We start from the raw sequence: 19,022 nt of genomic DNA, 5'->3' as shown, positions 1-19,022 counted from the left end.
CCTTAAAAAGAGAAATAAAGATACTAACAAATGAAATAAAAGAGAAGGAAAGAACTTTATATATTATATATATCATTGATATATAACAATGAAAACAAAGAGTCTGGATTCCATAAAAGAAAAGCTAAAAGAAAAGCAATAATATTGTTTTCTACTCTGTTTTATCTGTACTGACTGGCTAGATAGAAAAATAACATTTAAATCAAGCACTAAACACCTATAAAGAGGTTACTTAGCACGTAAGTATTTTCTGATATCATTAGCAACAAGTGGCAAATTGAAATTTTAACAAAAAAAGACAATAATAAATATAATATATACTCAATTTGTCAATAGTGACCATATGTATACCTGATTTGACTTTCATTCATCATTACAGATGAGTAGAAGGACAAGTAGAAAAATCAATCAGGGGAAGTTTCAGTAACAAACTGCATGAGTCATATTAGAACACATTAAGAACAACTTCCTGTAATATGAATGTTTGAGCACTTAAACTCACTTAAAACAGCACTAACAAAACAGAGGATCAATAATTCAAATTCAAATTTTACAAAAACAGGAAGTTATCACTTCTAACTAGTATTAAAGGAAGTGGTACGTTGAAAAGCTAAAATCTGAATTACAAGAAGATGCATAACTTCCTTCTTCCAGGAGATGGCACAATAGGGGAAAAAAAGAAGGAAAAAAAAGACACATATACACACACACACACACACACACTTGCGCGCACGACTGCGGGGGGAGGGAGAAGCATGCACATGTGTGGCTGAACACTCCTGCACCAATGTAAAAAAAAAAAAGAGCCTGAAGCAGACGAACAGATGCACAGAAACTGATACATACCTATTCTAAAAGGTTATCATACCTATTCCAGGTATTAAAGAATTGACTAGTGTCAAAATGCTTGCAAACCATTTATTTGTGTCTGCCAAAAGCTTTCCATGTAAGAATAGAATCATTTAGCATACATCATTAATTTAACTTTATATAACTTCAAATTTTATAGATAAGTAAAGCTGTCAATCACAACTCGTTTTTGAGGATGTGGCACATAAAAACATTTATGTCACCTTTTGGATAGACAACCTATATTTATACCCAAAAGACTGTTTATAATTTTTCATGAACCCAAAAGCTAATTTTATACTATGAAAAGCTCTCCAGATAAATTACCCTTTTTAAAAAAAAATGAAAACAATTATTAAATTACACATTTGTCCAAAATCTGAGTTATTTGAAAATATAATGCCATAAAAAAGCATTAACAGCAATTATAGTCATGTACATTTATTAACAATAGCAATTACAGTCATGTACATTTTGCTTACTTCACAAAATTGTAATTTGACATGGTTACACTGCCTTGGAAATCTTTCTTCCAAGGATTCCATTCATAAATGTGCTTGTAAAGAAGCAGCAGCTGAAGCAATACAAAATACATTAAGAAAATACCTCAATGTTTCTTCCTTGAAGTTACCCAAGGAATTGTTAATAAACCCAATAAATGAAAGTAAACTTATTTTTAAAAAAACAAACACAGACACACACATAACGCAAACGATAATAAATCCTAAATAAAAACTGGATGTCTTCTTTCTTTCTGAAGAAGAACTATTTTTTAAAAATCGTGATGGCTGCATTTAGGACCTATTATCCAATTTTAAAAAGTAGACTTAATTATATTTAAACATTAAATACCTTTACCCTTAGAATAAAACACTACTGAAATTAAAATTTTACTTGTAAGAAAAACATAGAAAGCTCCCCAAAGGGGACTTGCTGCTGATTAGACAGAGATGAAAGGAAAAAGGTCTTAGTTTACAAAGTGTCAATCACTGGTATAAACCAAATTTACATCCTGTTTATGAGGTGTCCAATTAATGAATATATGCTTGGTCAAATTCATCTCTTTTACATCTATCTTCCTAACAACATCATATATTTTTCTGACCTTGAACACCTGGCTTCTTGGAGTTTTATTCCCATTGTAGCCCATATCGATTCCATTACTGGGAGAGGATGGACCAATTCGAAAGACATGACAAAATATCCTCACAATCCTTAAAAAGCTCTTCATTTGAGCATCATAATTACTAGATATGCTGAAAATAAAAATTAAAATATGAACAGATTAGATGGAATAAAACAAATTACATCTTAAAATACTTATTTTAAAACATTTTCATTACATTTACCATCTGTTTCATAATTTAACAAATAAAATTTCTTTCCTGTCATGATATGGGATGGAATGTTTTGTTTACCAGGAAGTTAGCAAATGTACATTATTTGGATTGCATGTGAATGATTTATTTACTTTTAAGTAACTAGAATATAGCCAATGATCAAAGCATAAAATATGAAGAAAATCACCAGTATAGACAGTATATTTATAAATTAAACTAATTCTTTAGAACTCTGAGAACATTTGAGAACCAACAGTAGGAATGTTGATTATGATCTTAGGCCAACCCACAACTGAATTGTAGAGGTTGAACTCTACTATTCTATCCATAACCCCATTTTCCCTAACCCATCCCAGAACAGTAACCAATTGTTCACATACAGAACATGTACAAATTGAATAATCTTAAAGTTACTATCTGTATCAGGGTGGTTCTCCATATAATGGGTTGTCTTATGACTGTATATAAATAAGGGAAATACATCCTACTATGAAAAAGACTGATCCAATTAATACTAAACCGTATTAAATATAATATAAACTTTCTCTAATCAAAAAGCCCTTCAAAATCCCAGTGCCGGGCTTCCCTGGTGGCGCAGTGGTTGAGAGTCCGCCTGCTGATGCAGGGGAAACGGGTTCGTGCCCCGGTCTGGGAAGATCCCACATGCCGCGGAGCGGCTGGGCCCGTGAGCCGTGGCCGCTGAGCCTGCGCGTCCGGAGCCTGTGCTCCGCAACGGGGGAGGCCACAACAGTGAGAGGCCCGCGTACCACAAAAAAAAAAAAAAAAAAAAAAAAAAAATCCCAGTGCCTGGGGATTGTTCATCATCATCATGAATATCAATCATTACTCTTCCACAGAGAAACTGTAGGAGTTAGGGTAAATGTGTATTAAATCTAATGATAGATCTTAAAAAAAAACTTGTTGTTGTTTTCCAGGGGTGGTTTTATTTTGAAACCTCCAACGTCAGTTATCTTGTATTACAATGGTTACACAAAAGCAGAGTAAAGAGTTGCATGACATTTGGGCAGAATGATATGACTGCCTTTGCGTAAGTTTAATCATCAAAGCTTACTCTGTCTTCCTCAGTTCATTAAAATCTTCCTCTATGGTATTTTTAGGTATCCTCTAACATGAAAAACAATAATGATTAGTTATGTGGAAACAGCAAATGCCTATTCTAAGTATTCGGATTTGATAAATGAAAAATCAGAGTATTTTCTATTCTGGTGACAACTGAACCAAAATTTCCTGACATTTTTACTTCAACATTCATGTTATTTTCTCATTCTAAAAACTATTAAATTGTTAAAAACAATACATAAAAATTAGCTATCAGTTACAAGTGTTAGTAAAATACAATAGCTATTGCTATCCATACTGTATTTGACTGGGATAGCTACAACACATTAGCAAAACTTTTTCTTTGTTTTACTAACTTTGAATCAAATGTGTATAGAATCATTAGTTTAACTCGCACTGATTTTTACATATTTGCCTTTACAAAGTTGTTTTTAATTCTATATAATAAGATTGTTGAGACTGACAAAAGAGAAATGCAGTTTGGTTGAAACTATTTCCTTCTTTTATTGTGTTGCAGCTATTGGAAAAGTTAACTCCAATGACTCTCAAATTCTTCTATGAGAAAGATGTGAATTTAATTTTCCTCTGTGAAATTACCATATATATAAATATTTGTTTTAAGTATCTGATTTAGGGAACTTCATGAGTTATCTTAAGGTAAGAAGTATTCTCTTATACAGTGGAGTCCGAACATCATCAATTATTAATATAGTCTAATATAAGATTATTAGACTATATTAATATTACTTTACCCAGTTTAAACTTCTTCCAAGTTAAGTCACTGATCTAAAAAATGTCATTTTTCACTTTCCAACCAGTGAAATATCTCTTTCATATTATACGAAAAGATCATAAAATCCAAACTTCATCACAAACTGCTCCAGCTCATCACAAAATGATAATTTCTTCCCAAGCCACTAGGTCCCAAAATAAAACTTTAGAAATCAGTTTCCTAATTCAAAGCCCTGTCAGTGTACTTACCTTTGTTAATATAAGATTATACTTTCATTCAGTGTCTTACTTAGCAAATAGCTGTAAATTCTCTTTTCATTTGCACATTGGTAACTATCTTTACCTTCAATCATAAATATATAGGAAGCAAGATAACTCACTTATTTAGTGAAAAACAACACTATGTGCAACAGGGCCCTCAGTAAATATTATTATCTTCAGCAAATATTCCTAGAATCACTTAGACAAAAGGCTATCCATTTTTCCCAAATTATGCTAAATAACACCTCAATCGTCGCTAATTAATATGTATTTGAATTATTTTCTTAACTAAAATTATCTATTAAAATAAGTGGCCAAAATTACATCACATTGTGGGTTAAGAAACATAAAATGATTGACAAATGAACAAAAGAAAGACAACCTGCAAAAGTACCATTAAACTAAATTGGCAGGGGGGAATGATTTGTATTTGAGGTCCTCTTAACAATCTACTTTGGTAGCTGTGAGATAACAGAAAAAATATATGTTTTCTGCCCCCACCCCTTTTCCTGGCACAGAGCTCCTAAAACCCCTGTAATTTCTGAAGTGGTAAGTGCACTAGGAGCACCTTCTGTTCTCATGTTGGGTCTTTGACCTTGGTTCCTGACACAGAGCTCCTAAATCCCTGGGAATTTCCTGGGTGATAGCAGTAGCTTTTATTCTAATGAGGCAACTCTTAGGGGGCTTTTGGATGGGGGCTGGTCACCAGAAAGACCAAGCAATGACTAGAGGCTTGGAATTTTCAGCCTTATCCCCCATTATCCAGAGAAGGGTAGGGGCTGGAAATGGAGTTAATGATTAACACACCCATGTGATGAAACCTCCATATAAAAAACAAAAATATCGGGGCCTCCCTGGTGGCGCAAGTGGTTGAGAGTCCGCCTGCCGATGCAGGGGATACGGGTTCGTGCCCCGGTCTGGGAGGATCCCATATGCCGCGGAGCGGCTGGGCCCGTGAGCCATGGCCGCTGAGCCTGCGCGTCCGGAGCCTGCGCGTCCGGAGCCTGTGCTCCGCAACGGGGGAGGCCACAACAGTGAGAGGCCCGCATACCGCAAAAAAAAAAAAAAAAAAAAAAAAAAAAAAAAAAATATGGGGGGTTCAGGGAGCTTCCAAGTTGACGAACACATCCACAAACTGGGAGAATGACATTCCCCAACTCTATGGGGACAGAAGCTCCTGTACTATGGACCCTCCCAGACCTCATCCTATGTATCTATTCATCTGGTTGTTCATCAATATCCTTTATCATATTCTTTAAAAAACTGGTAAACAAAAATAAGTGTTTCCCTGAATTCTGTGACCTGCTCTAGGAAATAACTGAATCCAAAGGGAAGGAGGTCATGAAAACCTCTGATCTGTAGTCAAGTAACAAAAGTTGTGGGTAATCTGGGGATCCACTAATTCCAAGTGGCATCTGTGGTGGGGGACAGTCTCCTAGGACTGAGCCCTTAACCTGTGGGGTCTGATGCCATCTCTAGGCAGAATTGAGGTAAATTGTAGGACACCCGGCTGGTGTCGAAGAATTGCTTGGTGTGGGGAATAAAAACTCCCACCTCTGGTTTCCAAAGTGTTGTGGGTGTGGTAGTCGTGTGAGAGTAAAGGAGAAACGCAGCGGGAAGACTAGGTTTTTCCAAGATGGTACCAATACAGTAAATTCTAACACAATACTAATAACCAATACTCGTTACCAATCCCAACAAAGAGATGTTTACAGACCAAATTGGCCATAATAACATACTCTATAAGACATTTGACAGGTATCATTGTAAATGGTGAGGCAGTAAATCTAGCAAGGTAAGTTTAAAACTTGTTCTGGCATGGATCCCTCTTTCCTACCCTGTTTCTCCTGTTCCACCAACATCCCTGTCATTTTTAAGAGCTAAATTGGAGCCCAGGATCTGCTCTTTATCAATTAGTAAGGATGGAAATCCTGGTTCTTCTAGCCTAGCAAATCACTGAACTTCAATCTTCTTATATATAAAATGGAGATAATATCTAAATCACAAAGTCACTGTGAGGTTTAAAGGAAATAATGTATCTGAATGTTCTTTAGCTTATTAGAACCTGCTTAAGTACATATTAAAGGTGAACTTAAAATAAAAACATAGAAACATAAATGCTTTCTGATTATTAGGAAGAGCAGAAAATAGGGCAGAGATTTAAGTAGAAAAAACAAGTTTTCTAATGTAGGAAAACAGGTTAAAGGTATTATGAGGAATTTAAAAAAGAACCATGATGATCACCAGCATCATCATCATCTCTACTTACACGCCAGACACAATGGTTGGCACTATGCTTACAGAACCTTATCATTTCATTCTTACAACAATTCATTAAGATATTTACTATCATTTTCCAACAAGGAAATAAAATCCTGACTAGACTGTAAATTAAATGTAGGGTGAGATCTTGTCTGTTTTACTCACTGTTATCTAGCAGATGGCCTAGTGGAGAGCAGGCACTCAAAAATATGTATTGGATAGATGGGTGGATGATGAAAGGAAACTCCAAAAAGTTACTTGCTGGGGTCACACAGTAAATGGTGATGTCTGGATTAAATCTGAGTCTAGCTGACTCCAGAGCCCATGCTTTTACTCAGTATGTCTTAGAAAGTCCTCATCATATAAATGGATTAACAGAAATGACTAATAAAAGGACAGCATTATGTAAAGCTGGAATTCAATGAATCTTATAGACAAAGTTTAAAGTAGCCTCAAAAATAGAAAGAGAATAATAGAAAAATTAGCAAATGGCATACTGAGTAGGACTGCTGAAGAAAGACTTAACAGCTAAAAAGACACAAGAAAGTAATCTTGGACCATGCAGTGTAAGGGGCCTTCTAAGCAAACAGTACAGAGTGTGATTCTGCTCTGAAGTATATGAAAAGTATGAAGGAAGACAGGAATAAAGGGCTAACATAATGGACTTGACAATGTAGCTGATTTACAGAAGCAGCATACAGTTGGGAGGAACAAAGTCCAGTTCCACATACAGAGGTGAGAGAAGACCACGACCTATTCTAATACTGTCAATGTATTAAAAGTTGACAAGAAAAGAAAACTAATGGGTTAGTCAAAAAGTTCATTTGGGTTTTTCCAGCTTACAGAAAAATCCAAACAAACTTTGTGGCAAACCCAATCAAAGGAAGAAAGCATCCATAACAGAAGTGGGCCAAATTTAAGCTAAGAAATAACACATCAACCATTTTTAAATGGCTGTTTACTCCTAACTGGGGTGACTAACCACATACAAACAAGCGGAGGTGCAGGAAAATATATAAAGGCATTAACTTCATGGACTTAGTGATGAGCCATTAAAACCACAGAATTGGAAAAAATAAAGAACTGAACTGAGAGGGACAGTTCAGGGAGAAAACTTTATAAAGAAGCATGAGGATGTAATAGTGCAAGGCTGAACAGTAGCCTATACCCAGTTTTGTAAATTACTGATCAAGATTCCTAAACTACGTTCTTGATTCTTTTTTATGAACATTTTACTTACATGACTAGTCTAAGCAATCATTTTCTAAAATTCTAGACACATAAGCCCAAATCCACTTAAGTAAGTCTCTATGTTTAGTCTCTTTAGACAAGCTAAAGTCTCCTCAGGAATAGCTGATTGCCCTGATCCTTTAAAACAAAACACACAGTGATAACTCAACAAATGTTTAGAACATCTTAACATAGACAAAAGACATCAACAAAATAACCAACAGAATAAACTATTCCCAGAAAAGCCTCAAATGTGACAAAGCTGACAGATACTGCTGCCTACTGATTTGCTTATACTGTGAAACACTTACCTAAGCAACTTATGACCATTTGTTGTGGCAACTTCAGCAAGGCTTGTTAGAATCTTTAAATACTGGTTCTCACTTTGCTGAGATAAATGCTCCAGAACTTGCCGTAACTAAATTTTTTACAAATAAAAAAATGTGATTACATAATAATCCACTAAACTTTGTCAAGAAATTAAGTACCTATTAGTTTAGTAAGTATCCCAAAGCTCAATTAGCTGAAACCAAGTCCTTTACAGTTATTTGGTCTTGCATAAAATCAAAAGCTTATAGAGAGATAAGACGACATACAATGTTTGTTCAAAATCACCCAGTGAAAAAGTATAAATAGAGAGAACAGAAATCACCGAGTTTATTTATGGAAAATTAATTTCAAACTTCTAAAAATGCAAGAAAAAAACTCTGTAATTATTCAAAGAGTAGAACTATTAACAAATACAGAGCTCAGTAAACTAGTGATTACTAATCATAACATGATATTCCTCCTTAGATTCTTTTCCTCTACCTATGGGAAATATTCTAATTATCTAAGGAGCGATCAAACGCACAGAGGACAGAAGACTCATAGGGCCAAATATTAGCATAAAGTTTATTAATTCTTATATAATTCATACTTAACCTATAATGCAGATAAGCCAATTCAAATTACTTAAATATTTATAATAATAAAATCAATAAACACATTTGTAAGATGCCATATACACCAAACAGGAACAAAGCTTGTTCAGGGGCTTCCCTGGTGGTGCAGTGGTTAAGAATCCTCCTGCCAAGGGCACTGGTTCAAGCCCTGGTCCGTGAAGATCCCACGTGCCACGGAGCAACTAAGTCTGTGTGCCGCAATTACTGAACCTGAGCTCTAGAGCCCGCGAGCCACAATTACTGAGCCCGCATGCCACAACTACTGAAGCCCACATGCCTAGAGCTTGTGGTCCGCAACAAGAGAAGCCACCGCAATGAGAAGGCTGCGCACCGCACCAAAGAGTAGCCCCCGCTCGCCACAACTAGAGAAAGCCCACATGCAGCAACAAAGACCCAATGCAGCCAAAAATAAATAAATTAATTTTAAAAAAAAAAGCTTATTCATTTACCAGCTACCAGCACAATTACATTACCATGTTTTCTCGGAGATCTTCATTCTGTGTCATTTGAATAATTGTCTGGAAAAGCCTAGGGTGATACTGAATTAATACTTCACAAGTCTCTCCATATCCACCCTAAAAACAAGATTTAAAATTATCTAGGTTTAAAAACAAAACTCCTAAAGGAAAACATTTCTTCTATATATAAGTCTGACACCAAATATGTGGGATTTCCACACCAACCAATTCTCCAATTCTCTGTGGATACCGACTGGGTGTCCTACAATTTAATTCAATTATCATGCTAACTGCCTAGAGTTAGGGCAGACCACACAGTAGGGTTCAGTCCCATAAAAGTGCCCCCCACTTCAAAAGCCAATCACAAGTCCAGGTCACCCATACTTCTGACTAACCAGCTGTAAGTAAGGAACTCCCACGACCTCCTTCTCAGGTTTGATAATTTGCTAGAACAGCTCACAGAACTCAGGGAAACACTTTATTTACCATTACCTGTTTATTATAAAGGCTACAACTCAGAACAGGCAAATGGAAGAGATGCATAAGGTAAAGTATGTGGGAAGGGGCACAGAGCTTCCATGCCCTCACTGGGCGTGCCACCCTCCCAGCACTTTGATGTGTTCACCAACCCAGAAGCTCTCTGAGAACCACAATGTTTAGGGTTTTTATGAAAGTTCCATTACACAGGCCTGAATGACTAAACTCAGTCTCTAGCCCCTGACTCCTCCTCGGGGGTGGGGGAGGAAATTGCCTTCTAATTACATGGTTGGCTCACCTGTCAACCAGCCCTGTTCCTGAAGCTACCTAGGGCCTTTCAGCCACCGCTCATCTCATTAATATACAAAAAGACATACTTATCACTCTGGAGATTCCAAGGGTCTTAGAAGCTCTTGTGTTAGGAACTGGGATAAAGACCAATATATCTTTCTTATACTATCACAGTTCCTTTTAAAGATCATATTCTTAACAGAATAAAAATCTTTGCACCCATCCTCTCATTTGAGGAAAAAAAGTGATCTTGTCTGTCAGTTTCTCTTACCAAGTAAGGGACTAAGAATATACATGAACAGCGTACCTGCACACATAAATCCAGAGGGCTTACTCCATTTTTATCTGGCAGATATTTGGCTCCTCGCAACAGAAGAATCTGTGCTGTGTCTCTCTGACCATGACTGTACAGAAACAAAGTTTAAACATATAATCTTTTTAATTTTAAGTCTTTCTCTATAAATTATGGACAGTTAGTATCAATCAACAGAGGATTAATAATCTTAAAAAACTGAGAGGAAGGGCCTCCCTGGTGGCGCAGTGGTTGAGAGTCCGCCTGCCGATGCAGGGGATACGGGTTCGTGCCCCGGTCTGGGAGGATCCCATATGCCGCGGAGCGGCTGGGCCCGTGAGCCATGGCCGCTGGGCCTGCGCATCCGGAGCCTGTGCTCCGCAACGGAAGAGGCCACAACAGTGAGAGGCCCACATACCGCAAAAAGAAAAAAAAAAAAAAAAAAAAAAAAAACTGAGAGGAAGATCTGAACTACAACCTCAACCGTTAGAAAAACTTCCCAACGTTAAGTCATACTTCTACAATGTAGATAAGAAACTGGCCTACTGAATCTTAGAATTGAACTTGGGACACATTACCTACAATAAATCATAATATCTTGGGATAAGTTGCTGGTACTCCGGCTTATGCTTTATTTTTTTCTTCCCATCTTTTCCTTCTCAACTCTAGCCTGACCACCTTCCTACCACATACATCCAAGTCTCCAGACTTCTTAGTCCAAAAGAACCTCAATACTCAAAACAAAAGTACATTTTATGACACTTTAATATGTGGTAAAAAAAATAAAAACAAAGGAAGGAGAAAAGACAAATATCAAAATGAGTAAATGGGGGGGATTCATTAGCCAAAAATACTAACTAACTGCCAACCTTCATTTTATCAACCCACTCAGTTTGGCTTCTGCTGACAGCTATTCAATCTGACCTAGAATGAACAACTCTCATCCACATGCCCCATTCTCTCTAATTGCTCTTTCAAGTAGGTGTAACAACCACTCTTTAAGCTAGGAGGAAGCTGCTTTGGGGGTAATAATCACTAGACTCTACATTTCATTATTAAATGAGCTAATCTGATCCTAGACACAGACAATAAATAATAAATTTATAATGCATGGACATTAAAGTTTAAAGCTAATTTTACAAAATGCCCAAGGAAGTCATACAGTTTGGAAGAGTATCTCATCAAAGAATTTTATTTTGTAAATTGATACAGCCACTATGGAGAACAGTATGGAGGTTCCTTAAAAAACTAAAAATAGAACTACCACAGCAATCCCACTACTGGGCATATACCTAGAGAAAACCATAATTCAAAAAGACACATGCACCCCAATGTTCATTGCAGCACTATTTACAATAGCCAGGACATAGAAGCAACCTAAATGTCCATCAACAGAAGAATGGATAAAGAAGATGTGGTACATATATACAATGGAATATTACTCAGCCATAAAAACGAATGAAATTGGGTCATTTGTAGAGACGTGGATGGACCTAGAGACTGACATACAGGGTGAAGTAAGTCAGAAAGAAAAACAAATATCGTATATTAACGCATGTATGTGGAATCTAGAAAAATGGTATAGATAATCTTATTTGCAAAGCAGAAATAGAGACACAGACATAGAGAACAAACGTATGGACACCAAGGGGGGAAAGCAGGGAGGTGGGATGAATTGGGAGATTGGGACTGACATAATACACTATTGATACTGTGTATAAAACAGATAACTAATGAGAACCTACTGTATAGCTCAGGGAACTCTACTCAGTGCTCTGTGGTGACCTAAATGGGAAGGAAATCCAAAAAAGAGGGGATATATGTATACGTATAGCTGATTTATTTTGCTGTACAGTAGAAACTAACACAACATTGTAAAGCAAATATACTCCAATAAAAATTAATTTATAAAAAAGAATTTTATTTTGTAGTGAAAAAAATTACTATTCAAGCACAAGTGAAACTAGAACTCAGATCTCTGGTCTTCTAGACCAATACTCTTCCCACAGTACCATTACCTAAAAAGGTATGTTATTTCACAAAGACTACACAGATTCCTCAGAAACTTAAAACAAACAAATAAAAACCTATTCTTTCTTTTCCACAAAATGACGCTGCATAAAGTATAATTGGACTTAATTTAAAAAAATAGGATCATACTAGGAAGCTGGTGGCAGACATTAGGTATATCACTCTCTTGATACTTTACTGTAATACTGATTACCTTCCTTAATACAAATATCAATAGACAAAAACTAACTTAAGAACAATATCTAATTTACTTCAGAAAAAGCAGAAAATCAAGAAAGCAAGTACGTCAGCAATCCCTCCAAAAGCAACAGTAACTAATTTTTCTTGTCTACATTAAGAAAAATCTTCATCAAGCATCATTTATCATTTGTCAGCTGGGCATGCTGGCCAACACATTATATATTACAGCTAATAGGAATTACTTTATAATTAACCCTGTTCTATTCCGTATAATACCTAAGTGAAAAGAAACTAACTTGAGCTTAATTTATTAAAGGAGTCAGTGATTTCTTTGCGAGGACCCAAGGTTCTGAGAAACCCAGATTTGCAAAGCTATTCTGATCAACTTTAATGACATTTCTTTTACAGTTATTCATTATCTGTGTTAGATGTGTTTAATCTTTCCAACTAAACTATAAACTTCTTGACAATACCCTTGTTCTATAACACCAAGCATGGCTTATAACATGTACTCAATATACTTGTTGAGTTATATGATGGGCTTTAATTTTAGATACCATTCATCTGACAAGTAAGCATTAAATAAGGTACTAAGCTACACAAAAATAACAAAAAGACCTGAATCATAATTTATTTAGGATTAATTTTATACCACATATAGCAATAAAAATAATTAATATCAAGAAAAAATACCACTATGACATTTTTAGAAAGCTGGAGTAATTTCTAAAACTACATTAAAATCTCATCTGTGAACAGGTGGCATTTCATTTCAAAAGTAACTTAAAAGAAATGATTGCTAATAATATATAAAATCTGCATACTTCATTAGGGGCTCAAGTGCCCCATGTGTAATACTGCAAAAGATAAAGATTATCCTGTTACAGACTGCTCAAAGTGTCACATGAAAGATTTTTCAGTTCAAATAACTGCAAAAATTTGCTCAATGAATAACTATTCTTTACAGTTGAACTTATATTTTTTATATTGATTGAGACAATACTCCCTTCAAGGAAATGTCAGTGTATTTTCTGGAAACTAAGAAGTTGGCAAAGATGTAACTAATAAGAAACCTGTAGTGCTTCTAAAGCACTTAGAACTGATTTCTCAAGCACTTTCAAGTCTCCTAACTTCAGGCTCTTGCAGTGATACAATTTGAAAACTTGGCTAACAGTGCATATGTACTATATATATAACAACATTTTTTGCAACTGCTTATGAAACAAAGAGGCCATATTTTCTAATGGTCCTTTTCTACTCTAAAAGTTTGCAATTTTGAATCTATGGACTGTTTTACGTGGCTACTTTGATTGTGAGTTTCCTAATTGAAAGGAGTTGCTTAGCAGTAGCTGCAAACTATGTTCAGAATCTTACCTGTTTCTCACTTTATTACAGACCTCCAAAATTCCATAAAAATCTCACTAATTTACTGTATCTATATAACCCTAGCTAAACCTTGCTTTCCTTTACAGAATAAAAATTATCTGCAGATACAGAAAATATTTGAAAATCATTATACATCCAAACCTTTATTTGAGGAACCCAGTTAAGTGAATGGGAAGTATTATGACGAATATAAAACCAATCTAATCATTTAAGGACCTGAAGCATTTGCAGATACCACATAAAAGTCCTGAAAACAAAGGCACCTGAAGAGTGTGTGGGGGGGTAGGTCAATATATGTGTGCCTATAGTCCACATCAAAGAAAGCTAGTGAATTAGAATGTCTTGTACAAAACACCTAGAGAGGAAAAGTGGCTGGGAAATAGTTCCTGTCATAATTTTAGGTCAAAATCAATCTGAAATGCCTCACTCGCAGAAGCATTACTTTATTAAATAGTGCTCAGAATTAGAATAGAATACAAAGGAAAAAAGAAAAGGCCTGCCTGTATGATGGGATAAGAGTCAAATTTCTTAGAAAACCATGCATTGCAATGAAATTGAAAGAGGACAATACAACTTTGTGCTCACTGGGTGTGGAAAAGTTCACTAGAGCTTAGTGAGCACCTACCAACTACTAAGTATAAAATCCTCTGCAGGATGCTTTATATAAGCCACCTCATTTAATTATCACTGTAGTCCCACGAGGCAGATATCAGCATTTCCACTTTACAAAGAAACAAAGCTTCAGAGGTCAAGAAACTTGACTAAAGTTGCATAGCTTTGGGGATGGGATTTGAACCCTGCCTCCTATATATTTCAATAGATTTTCTATTTAAAGAAAACAGTTTTAGCAGTTAATCACTGAATTAGACATATGACATATCTAGTAACATCCCTCAACAATAAAAATTTACATTAAGTTCAGCTTTTTATCTTAGAGCCCTGTAACTTGTCTGCAGGAACAACTTGTTCTATTTCTCACATTCCTTTCCCTTTCATTTATCAGAGACAATACATTGGGAATAATTTATAATTTTTAATGTATACCTATATCTAGATATCATGAATATAATTAGAAGTCTGCCTACAAAATGAACCATTTTCTATGTTCCATATTTATCATCCTGCAACAATGAAGAATTTATATTCTAGTTTCAATTTTAATCATATTTGCTTAGCCATCTTTGTTCAAAGAGATCTAATGTTTGCTAGATTAAAACTTGAAGATGGGTATACAATACTAGCAGAAAGTACTTCTAAAAAATTCTTTTACCATAACCCTATGCTCAGACTAACTATACAAATATCACAGTTATGTGAGCACTAATATATACCTATATTTTACCAGTATACATGGCATTATTTTATATATTTTTCAAAAACGTAACTATAGTGACTCACTCATTCAAAAACATTTACTAAGCATCTAAGCACAAAGCACTGTACTACACATGGAATATAAAGTGATGAATAAAACAAAATTCTTGCTTTCTTTGGACTTTCAGTCTAGCAGGGGAGACACATTATAAACAAGTACATAAACACTATAAAATACAAAGTGCTACGAAAGAAATGATCATGATACTGTGATAGGAAACATGGGGAGAGGCCTACCTAGATTGATCAGGAATTCTTTCCTAAAAAGTAACAGTGAAGCACTGACATGGAGTCAGCCACATAAAAAGCCTATGGAAGAAGGTTTCAGGCAAAATAAACAGCACATAGAAAAGCCTGCTGGAAGAGTCTGATGTATTGGGGGAACTCAAAGAGAACCAATGTGGCTGAAGCACAGTGAGCTAAGCAGGGTCAGACCATGCAGGTCACGTGGAAGAAGGCAGAGTTTTATTGGAAATGCAACGAAGAGGCACTGAAAAGTTTAAATACAAGGTTTAAGCACAAAGTGACAACAACCGATTCATTTTTTAGAAGGTCACTTTGGCTTCTGAGGAAAGAACAGAAGGGAGGGAAACAACAGAGGAATCTGGAAGACCAGTTAAGAGACTGCTGCAGCATTCTAGACAAGAAGTAACAACTTTAAGGTGGTTTAGCGAGGTGGAGAGCAGTAATGAGATTCAGAATGTATTCTGAAAGTGGAATTTACAGAACTTACTAATATATTCCAAGTTGAGGGTCAGAGAGAGAGACAGAAATAAAAAATAATGACCTAGTTTCTGGTTTATACAACTGAGAAGATAAGGGTTCCAATGACTGAGATGAGAAAAACTGGAGGAAAGGTTTGAAAAGGAAATCAGAAGCTTTTGGACATGCTAATATCTGAGATTCTATGAGACTTGCAAGTGATGATGTATATCAGGTAGATGGACATTCAAATCTGAAGCTTCAAAGAAAGGTCTGATCTAAAGATAACCCCTCAAGACAGGATATGATTTCAGGGAATCAAACAATATTATTCATAAATTCAGGACACTAAAGAAGGAATTTGTGTTCTAGCCAAGGAATCAAATTGTAAGTATAACATAAGAAAAAGCCTGGATTCAGGTAAGATGGAGAAGTCTAGAGGTCCAAAAGTCCTTGTATTCTTTTTTTTTTTCCTATTTTTTTATTAGTTTCTGCTTTATAACAAAGTGAATCAGTCATACATATACATCTGTTCCCACATCCCCTCCCTCATGCATCTCCCTCCCTCCCACCCTCCCCATCCCTCCCCTCCAGGCAGTCACAAAGCACCGAGCTGATCTCCCTGTGCTCTGCGGCTGCTTCCCACTATCTATCTACCCTACGTTTGGTAGTGTATATATGTCCATGCCTCTCTTTCGCTTTGTCACAGCTTACCCTTCCCCCTCCCCATATCCTCAAGTCCATTCTCAAGTAGGTCTGTGTCTTTATTCCCCTTTTACCCCTAGGTTCTTCATGACATTTTTTTTCTTATATTCCATATATATGTGTTAGCATACGGTATTTGTCTTTCTCTTTCTGACTTACTTCACTCTGTATGACAGACTCTAGGTCTATCCACCTCATTACAAATAGCTCAGTTTCGTTTCTTTTTATAAGTCCTTGTATTCTAATTCAAGGCTGTTCAATGATGATTTGAATCAGTCAGACCAAAGCAACATCAGAGACCCTAAAAAAAAGCTAAACGAGAAGAAAAGCAGATCTTTCATCTTAAACAAAGCTCCAGGGAATTCCCTGGCAGTGGTCCAGTGGTTAGGACTCAGCACTTCTCAATGCCAGGGCCCAGGTTTGACCCCTGGTCGGGGAACTAAAATCCTGCAAGCCACATGGTATGGCTAAAAAAAATAATAAAAATAAAAAATAAAACATAAAACAAACCTCCAGTAAAATGACATAAAACAGGAAAAAGGATAAGAAAAGAGGAGCTTTCTGGAGAGCTTTATATCTAAAATAGAGCCTAAATAAATACTACAATTCCTGTAATCTAAACCAAAAAGAAAAATCAAGTGTATTGTGAACTGCTCCTAATTGCAACTAAATTTACATAACATATTATGGGGGGGAAGGTATGTGTATAATTATTACACTGTTAGCTCCTTAAGGACTGGGATTTATTTATTACTGTATCACTAATGCCTATAATAATGCATGGCACACAGTGAATGCTAACTAAATGCTTATTACATGAATGAACCAATGAACAAAACATATGCTTCAGGAAAATGAACCAGAAAAAAAGAAAAAAGAAAATGAACCAGGACAGAGTGTAAAAACAACTTAACGCATAACTCAATATTTAACAAGAATGATTCAAGAAATTTTTTAAAGTTACAAATCCAGAGAAAGCAAAGACATGGCTCTGAACTAAGGCATACTTTAACAGCTTATCCCACTGGAACTAACTTGATACTTGATAAAGAAAACTATGAAAGTTACTGGATTATTGGTATGTCTTTTTTATTACTAAGTAATTCTAAAATCTAAGTAATCAAGTAAATCAAAACTCCCACTTACAATATATAAAAACACTGGCAATATAAAACACCTTTCATCATGCAGTTAAGTAACAGAACCATAATGCTATATACTTCATCTTAAAAGGGAGCATAGTATTTCCAGGAGAGGAGGAGAGTTTTAGAAAATACACACAAATGTTTGTGTTTGGAAATACAGCAGATTCAACATTCTTTAATAAGAGCATCTGGCAATATAAATGATCATACCTGCAAGCGAAGTACAATGGAGTGGCTCCTGATACATTCGGCCTGTTAATATCAGCACCACTGTCTAGCAAGCACTGCACTGTCTGGGGGAAAAAGAAACAAAAGTAAAGCCAGAGAAGTTAAACAAAGACACAGTTATCACAATTTTAGTCCATATAAGGAAAGTTCTTACCACAACCTGAAGCTTTAAAGAAGAAAGAGTAGGAACATGCCAATTATGACGGCTGAACAAATTCCATTTTTTGGTAAGCTCTGAGTCTCAGGCACTACACAGTATATGTGGAATTATCAATGTAATGTAAATTGTGTTAACCTGGGAAGGTTCTAGAAAATCACTGACATGTGTAGTAGTTACCAAAGGACTTGAAATGTGGCTAGTACAACTGAGGAACAGAATTTTAAATTTTATATTATTATAATTAAGTTTAAATAGCCACATGTGGCAGCACTGGACAGTGCTGCTCTAGATTTCTGAATTTAAAAACCAGAGTTTTTTGCCTCTAAAAACAAAAAGTTGGTACCAGAGCTCTAACTTTCTCAAAATTCAAAGAGCATAATTATTAAAGTACAAAATATTAAAAAGCTAAGAAGTCCTTTTGCTACTGACAGTCGCCAATACTGACTCAGTTTCTCTGATTGTCGGCTAAGCTCTACTTCTGCAATCATTTGATGTGTACTAAGGGAAAATAAGCTAATATAAAATTTTAAAAATAAATATCTCTGGTGGCGCAGTGGTTGGGAGTCCGCCTGCCGATGCAGGGGACACGGGTTCGTGCCCCGGTCTGGGAAGATCCCACATGCCGTGGAGCGGCTGGGCCCGTGAGCCATGGCCGCTGGGCTTGTGCGTCCGGGGCCTGTGCTCCGCAACGGGAGAGGCCACAACAGTGAGAGGCCCGTGTACCGCAAAAAAAGAAAATAAAAATAAAAATAAAATAAAATAAAATTAAAATAAAAATAAATATCTGATGATTAGGAATACGGCAAGGCTTGCCTGAAAAACCTTAAAAAAGAGAATCTTTTCTGGTTTTAAGTCCTATGATCTTCATTTGAGTTTCTCCTGCAAAAAGGAAGAC

The 19,022-nt window shown here is 36.0% G+C and overlaps 1 protein-coding gene across 3 annotated transcripts in view; it reads right to left on the bottom strand.

Annotated features, from left to right (window-relative positions):
- Nucleotides 1-19,022, bottom strand: part of HACE1 (HECT domain and ankyrin repeat containing E3 ubiquitin protein ligase 1) — a 93,302-nt gene that overhangs the window by 46,281 nt on the left and 27,999 nt on the right. For 2 of the 3 annotated variants that reach the window (XM_060115001.1, XM_060115002.1), the window contains 5 exons: nucleotides 17,950-18,032; nucleotides 10,232-10,328; nucleotides 9,172-9,273; nucleotides 8,066-8,172; nucleotides 1,955-2,105 (listed from right to left, as the gene is read on the bottom strand). In XM_060115001.1, the coding sequence (XP_059970984.1) occupies nucleotides 1,955-2,105; nucleotides 8,066-8,172; nucleotides 9,172-9,273; nucleotides 10,232-10,328; nucleotides 17,950-18,032 (540 nt within the window). The remainder of the gene's footprint in view (nucleotides 1-1,954; nucleotides 2,106-8,065; nucleotides 8,173-9,171; nucleotides 9,274-10,231; nucleotides 10,329-17,949; nucleotides 18,033-19,022) is intronic. The other variant, XM_060115003.1, reaches the window with a different exon arrangement.

This window comes from Mesoplodon densirostris, chromosome 12 (assembly GCF_025265405.1).
Source record: "Mesoplodon densirostris isolate mMesDen1 chromosome 12, mMesDen1 primary haplotype, whole genome shotgun sequence".
In the NCBI taxonomy this organism is placed as follows: domain Eukaryota; kingdom Metazoa; phylum Chordata; class Mammalia; order Artiodactyla; family Ziphiidae; genus Mesoplodon; species Mesoplodon densirostris.
Note: the sequence above shows the minus strand (reverse complement) of the source record. Positions and strands in the feature narration are given on the sequence as shown.